Source organism: Gnatocerus cornutus, chromosome 4, assembly GCF_029298725.1.
Source record: "Gnatocerus cornutus isolate USDA-ARS CGAHR chromosome 4, icGnaCorn1.1, whole genome shotgun sequence".
In the NCBI taxonomy this organism is placed as follows: domain Eukaryota; kingdom Metazoa; phylum Arthropoda; class Insecta; order Coleoptera; family Tenebrionidae; genus Gnatocerus; species Gnatocerus cornutus.
In genome coordinates, this window is record NC_142236.1 from 5,329,082 (window position 1) to 5,346,887 (window position 17,806).

The 17,806-nt window shown below is 35.5% G+C and overlaps 1 protein-coding gene across 2 annotated transcripts; it reads right to left on the reverse strand.

Annotated features, from left to right (window-relative positions):
* Positions 1–59: 59 nt before the first annotated feature.
* LOC148176212 (vacuolar protein sorting-associated protein 16 homolog) lies at positions 60–17,784 on the reverse strand. Of its 2 annotated transcripts, none has more exons than XM_088034014.1 (11): positions 17,591–17,784; positions 17,351–17,540; positions 17,026–17,302; positions 16,465–16,586; positions 15,882–16,060; positions 15,582–15,834; positions 15,408–15,533; positions 15,232–15,359; positions 13,858–14,449; positions 13,361–13,812; positions 60–245 (listed from the first exon to the last, which is right to left on the reverse strand). In XM_088034014.1, exons 1-11 carry the CDS (start codon positions 17,647–17,649, stop codon positions 104–106), a joined length of 2,520 nt encoding a protein of 839 aa, XP_087890140.1. In that variant the 5' UTR covers positions 17,650–17,784; the 3' UTR covers positions 60–103. The 2 variants fall into 2 exon arrangements, with proteins under 2 accessions (XP_087890140.1, XP_087890141.1); XM_088034015.1 differs by lacking the exon at positions 60–245 and adding an exon at positions 4,206–4,307.
* Positions 17,785–17,806: the final 22 nt, after the last annotated feature.

Sequence of the window (17,806 nt, forward strand, 5' to 3'; positions counted from 1 at the left end):
ACGTGATGCTAAAATCAGAGTAGATACTTGAATTTATCTGGGGTTATCAAAACATCAAGGATTATTTCAAATTGTAATAGTAGTATAACTGTAGATTAACATTTTATTTTCGGTTATCTAGTTGCATGATGAAAGAGTTCACTTTTTCCGAGAGGCTGGACTGCGAAGGGCATTTACTTTGGACGCATAGTAGGCTCTGAATGTCCTTCTGTTCAAATGCAATCTTAGCCGCTTCTTCTAAACATCTGTAACAGAGGGAATAGTACTGTAATTCAGATTGCGCTATTACTGTATGATTTTGGGATATTTATTTTTTACTTGATTTTTATTCGTGTGGTAAATTTTATTGAATAGACAAGTGGCGAAATACATACATATAAAGGGCCCCACAAACCTCGTTCTTGCACGACGGTTTCGACGGTTGGAACGAAACGGTCGGAAAAACCGAGGTCTGTGGGTAAAACTGTCGGTTCAGGTACAAGAAAATTGACAAACAAGTCGTTATCATGGAGTCTGAACGACTAATAAGGAAATGGCGCTACGAGTATCTGAATGATATAAAAAATTCCGAGAAGAAAACAGACCAATTTTCAACTTGGACGGCTCAACGTGGATGGACCGACAGCTCGAAGAGGTGTTCTTTCGATGTACCAACATCAAGAGGGGAACGTGTTATTATATTGAACGTGGGTTCCGCAGATGGATGGCTGCATGAAGATGCCTTACTGTTGGCTGCGACCAACATTAAGGACGCAAAAGTAAACTGATTCCTCACCTTCCACCAAACAGTATTATTGTGATGGATAATGCTAGCTATCATTCGCTACAGTTACGAAAAATCCCGAATAATTCTAGCCGAAAAGATGAAATCCGGGATTTTTTGCATGAAAACGACGTCTACTTCGAAGAAAATTACAGAAAGTCGGAATTAATCGAAGTTCTTCGCACCAAAACATATAGCAAATCATACCATATTGACGACACATCGTTTTATGGCAGTCTCCATTGTGTGTTCAATCCTATTGAACTGATTTGGTCGGAGTTGAAGGCCCACATCCGGCGAAATAATACAGCGCCCAAATTTAGCAAAGAAGCGATTGATTTAATTTATCGAGAAGTGCACAAAATCAGCGTTTCTAGCTGGAAAAACAGTGTTGCGCATGTAATAAAGATTGAAGATAATTATAGAAAAAATCATCATCAAGAATTAATAACACTAGGCAACATGATTTTTCTAACATTAATAAGTAAACTTTAGTAAAATTTAGTAAACCGTAATTCTATAATTTTGCCCCCTCTTCATATCAAATTGGGATTAATGAAACAATTTGTTAAAGCTCTCAATAAAGAAAACTCGTCATTTCTATATTTAAAAGAAAAATTCAATAAAATCAGCGACGCAAAAGTTCGAGAAGGAATTTTTGTTGGCCCGCAAATCAGGAAACTGATTAAAGATGAAATTTTCGACCAAAAACTTAACCAACAAGAGCGAGCTGCTTGGAATTCATTAAAAAGCGTTATAGCGGGATTTCTTGGGAATGAGAAGCACCCCGAGTACAGAACATTAATTGAAACTTTATTGGAGAATTATAGAAAATTGGGAAGCCGTATGTCACTAAAAGTTCACTTCCTCTATTCCCACCTGGATTTTTTCCCAGAAAACCTCGGAGCTGTTAGTGACGAACAAGGGGAGCGTTTCCACCAAGACATTGGTGCTATGGAGAGGCGCTATCAAGGCAGATGGGATTCTGCAATGCTTGGAGATTTTTGTAGGAGCCTCCAGAGAGAAGATAACAGTCCTCATAAGAGAAAAAAATAGTCTCTACATTAATTTTTCTATGTTCAAATTGTTTGTTTCTTGTTTTTTATGTTGAATAATTGTTGTAATTAGAAATAAATAACTTTTTTTTTAATTTTTAACTGATTTTCTACCATTACAGTGAATTACTTTATTTATACATATCCAATTTTGTTAAGTTCTATAACAAAAAAACTGTACGTGATGAGGAAATTTAGTTGTCATATCTGATCTCTATTAACATTATTTGACTGCGCATAGCTTATTTAGTTAATGTTAGAGACCAAAAATTTCAAAATGTCGGCTAGTGTAATTAGTTTAAATGACGACGACGATTCCAGTGAAATGGAATTTGATTAATTTGTCTATTTGTTAGTTAATAAATTGTATATATTTAATTAGTTAATAAATTATCTCGTAATTTGTTGTTGATTTTTACATATTTTTTTATTGGTACAAAAAATAAAATTAATCTGATATGAATTCTCTTAATTTTGAATTTAGCAAATGCGATCCCAACAATTGAATGTATGTTTGACAACTTAAACCAGTAGAAATAAATACCTAAATTTATGGGCCCCCAACCGCACCGTCGTAAAAACCCTTAAAAGTCAAGTCATCTGAGCAGGTCAGCGCTACATTATCTTGGAGGCTGTTTTTTATACCTACTTACTACTTACCGAGAGCTGAAGATCATGAATCCCATAACATTTTAATCTCATGCTTATCAAGATTATTACATATTACTAAATGGTCTTGCCAGGCTAAAAGCTGGCCCAATTACCAACGAACGAAAATTCTAATTATCAAATAAAATACACTCAATTAAAAAAATAAAGAAAATGATAGAATTATAATATCATCCTATCATGTTATGTCCTTGTAGCCATGTGATAATCACATAGTTAGCCTTGAAGCTAGGACATTTGCATAAGCGTTGGGATTTAGAGCAACAGAATCTAATCAGATTTTTTTTATTCCACTTACAAATCCTTTTTTAAAATATTACGAAGAGGTTCATTTCTGCTCTACCGAGAGTCAATAATCTCTGGAAGCATGGCTTTAAAATAAAACTTCTCGAGATGAGTGATCATATTATTTTCCCAAAAATCATTATTCCGTTCAACCACACAGTATTGTAAATCTATATCCGTCCTACATTACAAAATATTGTTTTTAGTGATGTGGAGTTGACCTTGGACTTGATACATATATGTATCTAATGGCTTTATAGTAACCTCAGTTGACATATACCTAGTAAACATTTTATGGCTTAAGTCAAACCACCCATAGAAATAAAACTGGGTGTTGTAAACTGCAGCCGACAAAGTTCTAGGTAGAGAGTTGACCGATGGTAATAGGCCCGCACTCATTTCGTGCTCATTTATGGTCTCCAATCGCAAGGATTAGTACTGCCCGGCCCTCTCATAATGTGGCCATAAAATTTACTAGGTATATGTCAACTGGGTTTACTATAAAACTATCTTATTGCTGTTCGGATCAATCGTACAAAAAGTGATTGTTTTGTTGCTTATTGCATCTTTGACCATTTGGTTCTTTGCGGTATAAGCACATTTAATTTCTAGAATGCAATCAGAACCAACCAAACTATCAGGAGATGCCCCTAAAAAATTTCTCTCCGAATCAACAAACAATCCACATTGTAATACTGTCATCCCAGTGATAACTTCAAATTGTTTTCGCGCTTCCTCTTCACAATCGATGCCAAACTGAATAGACTTAGGCAGTACCTTTGGTAATGATTTGCATATAATATTTTTCAGTGTTCGCTGTATTAGTGGTATCTCGCATCTTGCGATTGCATGCATTTGTCTTTGTCTCTGTCAATAGCTGGATCCCCTGGCTGAATCTAACGGTTTGTTTTTGTGACGACTGATAAAACAACAAAAAAGGTCTGTTCTTTTCTTGTTAATGTTTTTAGGAAAATGTGTTTTGTCTTTCGAATAGATTAACAACACAATGGTTAGATTAAAACCATCATCGACGATGAGTGTGTTTCAAGGGCTAACTATTGTTGGTGAAGGGCTTGATGTGTGGGTCGCAGTGTTAAAACATGCAATTGCCATTGAGTCCACCGACCCGTATTACGATGGATATTTCTACAAAGATACGGTGAAGATACAAAATCCTGGAGGTTCTGAATTACACCTTCATTAACCTTCCACCGTTTCCTAAAAAAATTCATCGTTAAATTCAGGTCTGAAGTAGTCAAGATGCAATTTTTAAAACTCATGAGTCTCAGGTAAGAAAAATTTCTCTACTAGGTATTTAATTTATAACAGTCATAAGGGTTTAACAAAACACAAGGAAAAATAATTTATTAGGGGATCATTCAAGAAATCTCATTTGCAAACACTTACCGGGATTGCAAGTTGCAATATCCTTACAATTAACTTATCGGGAGATTTGCAATGGAATTCACAAGCCGATTGCAAAGTATAGTGGGCAGATTTTACCATGGCGTACCTGACTAGTAATTCGTGGTCTTCTGGAAGTGCAAACTGGCGAGTTGTAAATAATCAAAATAAAATATCTAGAGTTTTTATAGTTTTTTCTAGAGCTGAACGAAATGATAATTTTACCAAGACAATGATGATCTTTGATAATATGAATTTAGAAAGAATAAATATTAAAATCAATGGTACATACCCAACATTCTACTTATGAATATCTGGTGAATAATGAGGATTTACAACGTTTGTATGCTGCATTCCTTTCATGTAATTATAAAAAAGATTTGGATGAAGGTACGTGTGTTAGCTATAAAGATTTTTGTAACCGATATTTAGTTGTTGCTTTTGATGTAACAAAAGAAAATGATGAAAATTTGTTTAGTAAAACAAAATCTTCTGAACTAGAAGTTAATTGGACATTAAAAGATTATCACAATATTAATTACTATATACAGGGTGTTAGGTAACGTTACGGCCATAGAAAAAGGGGTGATGGAGACAGCCGTGAAAAGTAATGTTTCGAAGTTTTTTTCGGGTTTTCTTGCACCGTTTAAGAGCTGGAAGGCTTTGAATGTGACCAATCAGGGAACAATTTGCATACGGTTACAAAAATTTGAATCAGAGTTACTGAAGGAAATTTTTTGTTTGATGTCAAATTAACAGTTCTTATTTTTTATCAGTGGCGTACTTGTTCCATTTTTGTGGACATCACAAATCAAGTTCGTCAAAACGAAAATGTGTTGGGTACAATACAACAGTACAAATTTTTGAAAAATACATGACGGTTTTGCCAAAATTGGCTAACGAAATTTATATTCAGGCGGGAGCTTAAACACTTTTTCATTGGTTTGACGTCACATCTCAGCTGCACGCTCCGCCCACTGATACAAGGCGTTTATAAATGTTTCTAGCATCAAGGGTGGCTATGAAATGTCAAAGAAATTTGCCGCTCATTACAAATGTGGGTTTCAATTTTTCAACTGACATTTGCAGTTAACCTCAAACATGGAGCAAAGTAAGTTTTGAGAAATAAATTGTTCTAGTTGTGGTTTAAAACCTGAAAATCAAAAACTTGGACACAAAACTGTAATTGAAACGTCATTGACGTTAATAACATAATAAATAATTTTCAGGATAGTTTTATTCACTATGGAAACAAAGCGGCAAAATAGTGTATGACAGGAATTCCAGAGCCACCCTTGATGCTAGAAACATTTATAAACACCTTGTAGAATTCCGTATGCAGAACATTTGTTTAACACCAGCGTTGCAATTTATGGTTGTTTTTGCAAAAGAATGGAAACGGGATTTCAAAAAACCGACACACAAAATTTGAGACACGTAGATGTGCGAATGATATGGGATTTTTTATCAAGAAATCCTAACATTGCGGTGAAAGTGTCGCGGTAATTACATCTTTCTTTAACTTGATATGTCAATTTACAATGAATGGTTGGATTTTAATTATCCAAGAGAAATACAATTATAATTATTATGTTGATGTTTCTTATTCAACCGGTATACTTTCACACGTTTATTCACATTTTGCTTTGCATCATTCTCGGTCGGCGGGCGCATTTATCGCATTTACCGCATTTAACGATAATTTCTAGGAATACACAGTCAGATTTATTATTTCTTTCTCTCTCATGACACCTTTGTAGAAAAAATAAGGTTTTTACATTTTGATCTATTCTGATTTGATTGAATTTTATTTATGTATAATAACCATCTATTTTTTTTCTATATTCGGAAAAGATTCGTATGGAGAATACGCTCTCCGTATTCGCAAGAAAATTTATAATTCAATAATTTGGTAGAAATTGAATAGGTGGTTTACTGTATTGGATTTTTTATAATCAGACCAAATTAATAACAATAACTGATCCAAAGCTTTTGTTGTTTTTTTAATTTTTAATTTCTATACAATCCACTATACAGTATGTCCCCGGATTGAGTTCACAAGAAAGAAAAAAAAAAGTTATTTTACATTGTACAAAAAAATGACAACGGCATAACATTTTTGCTTAATTCAAAACAGATAAATCTGCAATTAAAATTTCAAAATTATTAGTTTGTACTCTTAAAATCAATTTTTTCATATCTTTATTTATTGAATTTTCTAATTGTAAGTACATAATAGTAGGCTGTGAATTCAAAATATCAAATAGTGCATTAAAGATTAAAGAAAAATTTACTCAATAATGGGTAAGTATTCAAAACTCGGATAATAAATGCAGTTGCATCCGATAAAATTCGAAACAGTCGAATTACGAGTTAGAATTATTGAACTATGTGCTGAAAGAGGTGTGGGTATTTAAAATTGGTTTAAATTAAGGAATAAATTTTATTCTTTTGGCATTTGTTGCAAAATTAAGTAAATTAATTAATTAAAAAGTTCTTTGTTAGTATTTGTTTTTTACGATTTTAGAAACACATTCTGATAAATTTTAATTTAAGCAAAAACTATTATTCCGTGATTTATGCGTAAAATTAAAAATTAAGTTTTTTTTTCCTTTTGCAAATTCAATGCGGGGACATACTGTAGACTACTCTATAGAATAAAAGTCGCAACTGAATTGGTAAATTTCTTCGAATAGTTTTTTCGTTAGACCAAAGGATTTTTTTATTAAAACCCCCAACGCTTCAAGTCTTTGAGAAAATGTGCAACTGACAGTTGTTTCGGATATAACAAAAGTCTTCAGTTTAAGCAGAAAATTCATTGTTTTTAAGTTGGTATAAACCACTTAAATAAATAAAGTCAGTGTATGTAGCATGTGGACTAGAGTTAAAGTCAATCAAAAAATGTAATTAATTATGTTACTACCCATGGGTAGTAACATAATTAATTACAATAAATTTAAAATATTACACTTTATAGAAACATCAGACATCGAACATCTCGCGGCCGAAAAGCATTTTTTTTTCTTCTTATTGTCTTAAGAAACTGTTATAAATATTTTTTCGGGTGCATTAATACTAGCTCTTTTACATCCTGGCACAAAACACCATTGTTTTGTAAAGACGGCAATCGAATTAGAGTAACGCACGGCTCCGCTAAGATGTGACGTCACAAAGCTAGCCTCGCTGATAGGTATGTTTTCCAATCTCGCTCGAATCGGACTTTTTAAAACGCTTAAAAAATTATAAACAATTTTTTTGCAATTTTTTCACTAGCGACATCATATTATACGACATGAAAACTATCGATTTTCGTCAAAATTCAAAAATGTGCATTCCCCTATTGTAAAAAGTGAAAACTGTTTTTTTTTTAATGTTCAGATAAGATAGAAGAACTTTTAAGTTGGATTCAGTCGCAGCAAGATCGTATTACCAAAATGGTCACATTTAACGGAAGAATTGAATTGGAGGTAATTCAATATTATTATATATAAATTTATATTTAATCAATTTTAATTTCAGGGTTCTAAATTTTATGCTAAGATATCAGTTACTAAGACTCCAGATGATGAAACGAAAGAGATGTATACATTCTGCAAACGACGTCTCAGAGGTGCACACAAAATACGGGCAAAAGGAATCAACATAAGGCGAAGGTTTAGAAAAACAAGTTTTCGTATTTTTTTAAAATCAGAGAAAGTTCGGAATGCACTTATGAACAAAATTCGTACGTTGATAGGGTAAGAAAATATTCTAATCCGTTTTTTAATTTTTGATCTATACATATAGTTAATGTGTACATATTTCAAATAAAAATTGCATCATTAATATTTGTGTTTTTGCAGGGATGAGTCGACAGATTCCGAATCTCAACCCTCAACGGACAACACAGAGGTATCTGAACCCGCAGAGGTACCTGAAGCCACAGACTGAAGACAATATATTTTTTATACGGATTTGATCAATATACGAGTAGGTATTTAACTATATCGTTTTTTTGCCTAAACTCTAAATCTATAAGGACAAAACTGCTTAAAAAGCAAAGTGTTCTAAAGGTGTTAAAAGTGTTACTAAAGACAGTTATATACAAATAACTAAATTAGTGCGCAACAGCTAGGCCGACAAACGACGAACTTCTCCGGCCCGTGAAGGGTTAGACTCCCGGAACAACAAGATAGAGTGGGTCTGACCTTTTTCCGTCGCTGGGAGGTGGCGGCTATTCCCTTGGCTGGAAGGCCTGATCCGGCTCCACTGTCGAGTGCCGGAAAGGACCGTCCCAACACTCCTAACGTCTCTCAACCCCGCTCCCTGAGGAGTTCCTGCGAGGAGAAAATCCACGAAGATACTAATCGTCGGGAAGAAAAGAGCCGAGTAGCGTAGAGGAGAGTAGAATAGAGGCGAGGGAGGCCCTAAAGATACCTCGAAATTAGTTGGATTCTTCCAGACACGTGGTACTCATTCAAGGTGTTCTGTCTCGCCAATTTAACACAAATCCCGGGACAACCGGACTGGGTTCCGACAAACTACCCTATCTTTTATTTTCCACCACTGCGAATTTACTTAATTTGCCTAAAAGAACGTAACGGCACAATTTTCGCGTGGCGATGGTCGAGACGGAAAGGAAGTTCGAATCGCCAAGATGGACTAAGAGACCAGGAGGGGCGAAAGCGCGAAATTCAGTCAATCTTTCCCTAAATGAAAAACCTCAACAATTTCAAATGTGAGAAACAACGCCTTCGGCGGCCCGCATAAGAACATTGAAGAATCGCTCCGTCGGTACCACTTGGTTGACAGGTGACAGGTCAGAGGTTATGTGGTGTTTGTTTACATTCGAAGGTGTGCCCCACAAAGAAAGATTGACTGCCCCTCGATTTCACAGATGGAAGAATCCTTCGGGATCAGCTACAAAAAGGAAAACCAAAAGAAATGAACCAAAGAAGAAGAACAACAGAAAAAAAACAAGACTGAAGAGAATCGTTTCTGCACCAACAATTAATCATACTCTTTTGAGACCTAACTTAACGCTGTGTTTTAGGTCACTGCGAAGTTTACGTGGCACGTGAAATCCGCACGACAGAAATTCCAAAGCCACGCTTGATGATAGAAACATTTATAAACACCTTGTACATAAAGTCACCTTTAATTTTGACGTAGAAAATGTAATAATATATGGGGTGCCCCATTTTAAATAAGCAAGTTGACTATTGCTTTCGGCATAACCGAATACGTAAATATTGTCATTCGATTTGTCTTAATCGCTTATTTTTGTTCCCAAAATTTCAAATTCTCATCTTTTGTAGTTTATGAGAAGAATGTCAAAACGTACATAAAGTCCGTTTTTTTTTTAAAAACCACCAACACCGCAATCTTCCCCTGCATTACAACCGGCAACGTTGCCTAGGGAGATTTTTGGTGAGAAAATAGTTGTCAAATTTTTGACATTTCTTTTTTGAAATTTGTTTTTTATCACTGATAGTTTTGGCGTCGCGACGCCTTAAAAATGTAATTTTTAGTTAATTGTGAGGGTTTGTGATATCAAATTAAATTAATTTTTTTTCAACATAAATGTGTTAAAAATATTTCAGCTGTTAATTTAGATTCAATGCAAATTGTCTTCAAAATTTGAGAAAAAAATGATGTTTTATCAAGTTAGTTTCCAATTTCATTACGTCAAAATTGGGAACTACGTTTACACCCATCTGTCCACATCTTGTGTCACAAATGACATCTATTCTTTGGCTCGCTTTAGATTGTAACAAAAGTCTTAATTGGTGAAATTGTCACTTTGTGGATGTAAATTAACGATTTCTGGTGTCCATAAAGTGCAACATGCCCGTGTTAATCAAAATTAACCTTTGTAAGATAGAATGAAGTGACTTGTGAAATTTTGGTGTAAACGTAGTTTGCCACTGCGCTGTCATAATTTTGAAAACTAACTTGATAAAACAGCGTTTTTTTCGCAAATTTTAAACAGAATTTGCATTAGATTTAAAATAAAAACTCAGATATTTGTATCACAGTTATGTTGAAAAAAAATTGAATTTGCGAATATTTCCGCAAAAACTCAAAAATTGCTAAAAATTATACTTTTTAGGCGTCGCGACGCCAACCAAACCGTGATAAAAAAACAAATGTTTGCGTCAGCTTTTAGAGCTTTGTCAACTATGAGCGTATGCAAATTTCTAAAATTTTATATTTAAAATTAAAGACTATTTTAGGGGTGGACACAAGTGTTGCCGGACCCTGTACAAAACAAAAATTTTTAAATTGTTTGTTTCATAAAAATTTGACTCCTTGTTTCTTTGAAATAAATTTGACATTTTCAATTGTCAGTTTGATCGGTTGCTTACAGTTCCTTAGAATTAAGTAAAAATGAGTAAAGTGTATCGTCGTTTTCTTGCCAGTGGTGTAGAAAGTTCGTGGATTGGGGTTAATTTTCGCTTCATTCATTTCATTTTTAAAAATTGGTTTGGTTCATACTTCATACTCCTCCTGGAATAGTGCGAAACTGTTTTGTACATGCATTTCAAAAACACCCTGTATTGGAAAATTTCAACTTTAAATAAACAATTTGCAACGGTCGGCTTAACCAAATCGCGACCAAATTATTTGGACGTAATTTTTTTGACATTTTCAATTGAAGTGTAGTCTATAGTTTGTAATTTCGACATTTTTGAAAATTTAACTTATCATGAAACCCAATCAACTTTATTAAAGTGGCAACAGTGAAAATGAGATTTTTGACAATCAAGCAAATATACAGGGTCCGGCAACACTTGTGTCCACCCCCAAAATCGTCTTTAATTTTAAAGTTACAATTTTGAAAATTTGCATACGCTTATAGTTGACAAAGCTCTAGAAGCTGACGGAAAAATTTGTTTTTTATCACAGTTTGTTTGGCGTCGCGACGACTAAGAAGTATAATTTTTAGCGATTTTTGAGTTCTTGCGGAAATATTCGCGATTTAATATTTTTTTCAACATAACTATGATACAAATATTTGAGTTTTTATTTTAAATCTAATGCAAATTGTGTTTAAAATTTGCGAAAAAAACGCTGTTTTATCAAGTTAGTTTTCAAAATTCTGACAGCGCAGTGGCAAACTACGTTCACACCAAAATTTCACAAGTCACTTCATTCTATCTTACAAAGGTTAATTTTGATTAACACGGGCATGTTGCACTTTATGGACACCAGAAATCGTTAATTTACATCCACAAAGTGACAATTTCACCAATTAAGACTTTTGTTACAATCTAAAGCGAGCCAAAGAATAGATGTCATTTGTGACACAAGATGTTGACAGATGGGTGTAAACGTAGTTCCCAATTTTGACGTAATGAAATTGGAAACTAACTTGATAAAACCGCATTTTTTTCTCAAATTTTGAAGACAATTTGCATTGAATCTAAAATAACAGTTGACATATTTTTTACACATTTATATTGAAAAAAAATTAAATTAGGGGTTGATATCACAAACTCTCAGAATTAACTAAAGATTACATTTTTAAGGCGTCGCGACGCCAAAACTATCAGTGATACAAAACAAATTTTTGCGTCAGCTTCTAGAGCTTTGTCAACTGTGAGCGTATGCAAATTTTCAAAATTTTATCTTTAAAATTAAAGACGATTTGGGGGGTGGACACAAGTGTTGCCGGACCCTGTATACATTACAACTGTATCTACTTATCTACTAATATTTTTGATATCTTTGCGCAATCAAATGACGTCTAGAATAATTTTGCTGCCACTGTAGTACAGTTATAAAAGCATAGGCTTCAACTGACCTTGCATGTAAAAGAATCAGCCTATAACAACGAAAACCTAGTGGTTCAGTTCTACATTGTAATTTTAATCGGCCAAAACTCAGTTATTTGTGATCGTTTCTGGGTTTTTAACTCGAATTTTAAAACTGCATAAAATTCTGCGTTGAATGAGTACCCATAGCTTTAGTTTGCTAGAAAAGTAAGCGAGATGTCGATCGACTTGTAAGCGCGGATTTGGATTCAGCGCGAAATTCTGCGAAGTTGCTTCACAAGTAAACCACAAGGAACATTAATAAACACCTTGTATAACTATGTTCACAATTATTTCAAATGTCACTTAAGCCAACGACTTTTCAGTTACGGTTTTGTGTCAAAATTTTAGATTTTCAGTCTTCAAACCACAACTTGAACAGTTTGTTTTCAAAACTAACGTTGTTTAATGATTGAGGTTAAGGTTTTAACTACAAATGTCTAAACCCAGGAGATATGTATACAGGTGGTCAATCTTGTATGCCGCGCGTCGAAAAACGCGAGTCAGAAATCGTCGCGAGCTTGCCGGGCTCTGCGCGGTAGCGTCTGCGCATCTTTGGTATTGGCTACTGGGCATCACATGGTCAACTCATGACGTGCTCATCTTTGCTGTTTAATAAATTGCAAAAGCAAAGCTTCTGCTGATTAAAAATTCTCGAGCCATTTGAACATGCCATTCGATACATTTCTTACATTATGTGTACAAGTTGTGCGCTTTGGGATGGCGAGAGCAGGAGATGCGCAGTAAAAGCGCGCTCACATTTTTTGATTGACGATGAATTCGAAACGTTTAGTTGCGAACGGTGACTAAAGCACAATTCATTACTATTCGGCTGCAACAACTCTTGCCATCCTAAAACGCGTGAGCCTCGGTGTAAGCTGTACTTCTGTACACAACAAAAAATAATTAATTTAAAAAATTACCAACATAGTTTTTCATTAATGGCGGAATTAACCATAAAATAATCGGAATATTTAGACAAATATTCACTTATAACGTAGATAAAGTAAAGAAACACTTTTCTGTCATCAACAAAATGTGACCATAATCAACAAAACAAAAAGTCATCATTGACAGTATCGACAGATTCCCTGGTGGGCTTTCGACCTGAGTGTTTTTATTGGCTCGCTGTGGCGCGCAGTTTTAAAAGCTGCGCAGTAGCTACGGCGCAGCGGCCCATCAGCTCGCGACGCTTTTTGCCACCAATCACGTGACCTAGATTACTCTCCTATTTCCAGGCTTCATAGTCTAAACCCACATTTGTAACGAGCGACAAATTTATCTGACATTTCATAGCCACTCTTGATGCTAGAAACATTTATAAACAGCTTGTAGATATTGACCGAAATTTTGAGCAATTTTACAAAAATTCAACTGACTTTACTTACTCAGCCTTGATGTAATACTTCACTTTGAGGTCTTCACTGACTCTTGGTAGGTACTTTAGTGCTTCCTGCTTGTTCCCATTGTCCAAACAAATGTCAACAAACGGGGCATACCCTATCGGTGATTTTTTCGCTTTAGAAAACTTCTCCAACTCGATCCAGTCCTTCAACTGCGCCAAACTTTGTATTCTCATCCACCAAAACCTCTTATCTGGTATTTTAAAATCATTTTTAAACTTCTCAGCCAACTTTACGTCGTTACTGTTCAAAAGTAACAAACAAGTCTCATGCATAGACTTCCCAGCGTACTTCGGTTGTCCAAGCTTCTCATCAAGTTGTCTTTGGAAACGCAACAACTTCAAGTAGTCTTCACACAGAGACGCGTTCAAGTCCTTGCGGCCTTTTTTGTAAGCTTCCGCTGCTGAAGTTAGCAACGAGTCTTTCATGTGTGACTTCTACAAACAGTTGTACCAACTTTGAGATGTTAAAATTGGACTTACCTTATCATCGAGACTCTCCATGATGAAAGTCTGTGCCTGTGCGCTAAAGTCGTCTTCCTGGATGTAAATTTCAGTCAAAGCTTGAGCGTTGTGTTCTTTACAGTATTTTATATACAGCGATTGTGCAACAGGGAAACTTCGAATCGTCATTTTGAAATCACCAAGCGCCATCTTCTCGCGTAGTTTTAGGATCACAGTGTATACAAGATCAGTGTCACCACTCTCGATCGCTTTGACTAAAGCTGGAGTATTTTCAGTTAGTTCTAACAACAATTTTACTTGTTCGCTCGCTTTGGATTCGTAGTCTAGTAACTTTATCGCGAGTTTTTTTCTCCCGAATTGGGAAGCAGTGCTGGCAATCTCACTATATGAAATCCCAGGGGTGTATCCTAGTTTTTCCGCGATTTCGCGAGCGACTGTTTCTTCCTCTAAATGCGATTGGCTGACTTTGTACTTCGCCCAGTGGACTAGAATATGACTAGTGCCATCCCATTCAGGCATTTTCAAGTATTTAGCAATTTGGAGCGCCAAATAGTATTCTTTCCTCGTGATGAGGCGGTTGAGCAACACCTTTTGCCCTAAATGTTGCAATCTGAGTAGTTAAGAAAAAACAACAGGTCTACCTACTATCAAAAGCAACAGGTCTGCCATCTGTCAAAAACAACAGGTCTACCAACTGTCACAAACTACAAGTATATCAACTGTCAAAAGAAACAGGTCTACCAACTCTTAAAAGCAACAGGTCTACAAACTATCAAAAGTGATTTTTTTTTGTACAACCACTAGGAATTTTTTGGAATTGTTGGAATTTTGTGAATTGTTTGAATTTTTTATTTATTTTCTGTGATTTAATGGAATTTGATGGAATTCGTTTTGCTTTTTACTCAAATTTTGACAGATATAGATGTCGCTTCAGTCATCCACTTAGTGTCCAGTTTATAAAAAGTTCAAATTTCTAGGGATTTATTCCTAAGCAGTTGAAAGAAATGTCTTTTATTAATTTTAAACTAAGCCGGAAATTATTTTGACATGAAATGTATTGTTCAAAATTCAACTCTTAAGTGAAATAAAAGTATACCGGTGCAATTGAACGAACGACCAAAATGTCACCAAATATCAAATTTTCTATAACCAGATTTTCATTAAATAAGATCGAAAAGATTGCTTTGTGCATGCGACAAAAATGGAATTTTGTGGACATATTGGAATTATTTTGAATTTTCTGGAGTTAATTGCATTTTTGGTAAATTTTAAGGAAATGAAATTTTTTGTACACACAGACCCCAAGTGCACAGCCACCCAATCAAAACAACAGGTATACCAACTGTGAAAAGCAACAGGTCTACCAACCGTCAAAACCAAATTTAAGGATACTGAGTGAATGTCAGTGGAATTCCGATTCTGGTGTCCCTGACGGCGTTTAGTACACGTAACAATCGAATCATATTCACGTAGTTTGTCGAGCTCATGTTGGCAATGAAACATTTGCCAAACTGCGCCGCCTAGATCAGACTATTAGAAGTGTTTCTTTTACAAAAAACGCGACTTACCCTGATCAACATTTTTTGGACTTCTGTGTCAAACTCGTAGCCTACTGCGTCTATGCATTGTTCCACAGCCTTCGCCAAGTCAGGTTTTACTAAACTAATGTACTCGTTAGCACGATGACTTCGTTTCTGTAAGTTGAAATTTTAGTTTTGTCACGTTGGTACAATTGGACTTACTTGGTAATGTTTCGACGCTTCTAAAAGGAAACTCCCAGGATCTGTACTATTAATTCTGAAGATCTTTTGAACAACATCTGGTACTTTTTGTAACAATTCATGTTGGGTGTTTGATAGGATGCGCACTCCGTCAATCTCAGGCGTCAAATGTACCGAACCATCGTAAGTGTACATCATTTTTTGTCCATGTTTGCCAACTATTAATAAAGTGTTGTCGCGTTCCCAGTAGGCGACGACGGACTCGTTTCCGCACCTGTGCCCTCTACTGTTTAAACATCACATTCTTGTGGTGCAACTTACCACTCTAATTGTTTGGGTTTGTGGATTATGTTGGTATCAATTTCGCAATATTTTGTTCTCAGGTTGGAAGAACCTAACCAGAGATAACCGGAGTCGGTGAAGAGAGCCACGTGACGTGCGTTGAAAGACACCGCCATTTCCAAGATGGAGGAGTAGTTGTTGGTGATGTCGGGTTCCAACTATACCAGAGCTCATTACTATTGGTCCACTCATTAAAAAGTTAAGTTTGCAGCAGCCCTTAGTGATTTTAATCAACAACAATTGGCAGCAAATGTGTTTGACCTTGACGCAACTGTGGCATGCGTAGAAGCTAATCGTTTTTCACAACATTGCCAAAACTTGTTAAGTCTCTATTAAAATCATTCTTTTGCAACAAATTGATTAATACACCCAACGTTTGACAACGTGTTAACCTCAAAAATCGCTTCATTCAATTTTCCCCTAATTTTCTCCCTAAGGAATTGAAAGCCTGATTTACACCCAAAAATTTTCGAAAATTTACACTAGAGAGTGGACTGATACCAATGAGCTGCACTTTATAATGTAACATTTTTGTCAAGTTAATATGTCGAGAGGGAGTTACCATAATGCTGGTGTGGTGTTCGTCCTGTTTTAGGCGGAAGAGTTCTTTTTCTCGGGCGATTAAGACTTCCGTGTGGGGGTCTTCGGAAATCACCACCCAACTGGTAGGGTGCAGATGGGACCCTGCAAGATTACAAAAATAACGATAAAAAATAATTAGATTCAGAAGGTGTTTGTGGTTCTAGGAGTCATTGAATTTCCATTCTAGGCAGGCCACGTATGTCGGTTTCTTGCTCAAAAACTATCAAATCTTTGAAAATTTAGTTTTAATACATCAAAACTGTTGCGGTGCAGTGGAAATTTAGTCTAATTTAACAAATCAGGCCATCATTTTCAATGAGATTTTAGTAAAACTGAATGTCAATTGACTGACGTTGAAAGTACAGCGAAATGCCATTTTTCAGTTGTTTTGTCAGTTTTGCCACATCGTGAAACGACGTCATGGCCTGCTTAATTTACATTTTAAATGATCGCATGGTATTACAACTAGCAGTGCTACCAACATTTAAGAAAATTGTGAGCCACCCATTGTTTTTTCAATAATGAAAAACGGAAAACTTACGAATCAACTCAGACAATTGCCTCGTTTTGGGCTCCTGTATATTATTTATCAAGAAAATCTTAAAATTTGAGGTCATCACGGCAATTCCGGTCCAATTTTGCGGGCTTGTAAAAATCCTCGCGTCAATTACTTTGGCGTCTTGAATCTTTTGGATGATCCCAAAAGTGTGTAAATATTTCCCAAACATATCATGTAACACGACCATTCCATCTTCTTGAATACAAATTAGTTTTTCATCATTGGACCACCCCATGCAAACAATTGGTCTTTTAGTCCACTGCAAAACTATAATCATTGAAAAAGTCTTTGATATCAAAACTAAAACCTTAAACGAAGTTATCTGCTTGCCAGATCCCGAGAAAATCGAAATTATAGGCTGACCAGAACCTTGCACTTTTATAAATTTCTGCTCGTCGCGCCGTATAGCTATAGGGCCCCCATTTTGGGCTGACGTGGCGATAAAGTTCTCTAGACTTATGTCTTGGTGCCACCCCATGGTGTAGATCTCGAATTTCCTGTCAAATTAAAATGAAAAAGGGGCGAACATGAACATAACCTCAAATACCTGAAGTATAAATCTCGACCGAGGAGAAACCAGTCTGCAGTGAGCATCGCTGCAGACATTTTGAGGCGTTTTCTGTGATCCCTAACACTGATTTACTTGTTTAATGGTTACGAATGCAAAATAGAAAATAAAGGTCTGTTGACATTATTTAGGGTCTTTATTGACACGGTTGGTAACGCGATAACACTGGCAGCGCAATTTATTTAATTTTGTAAT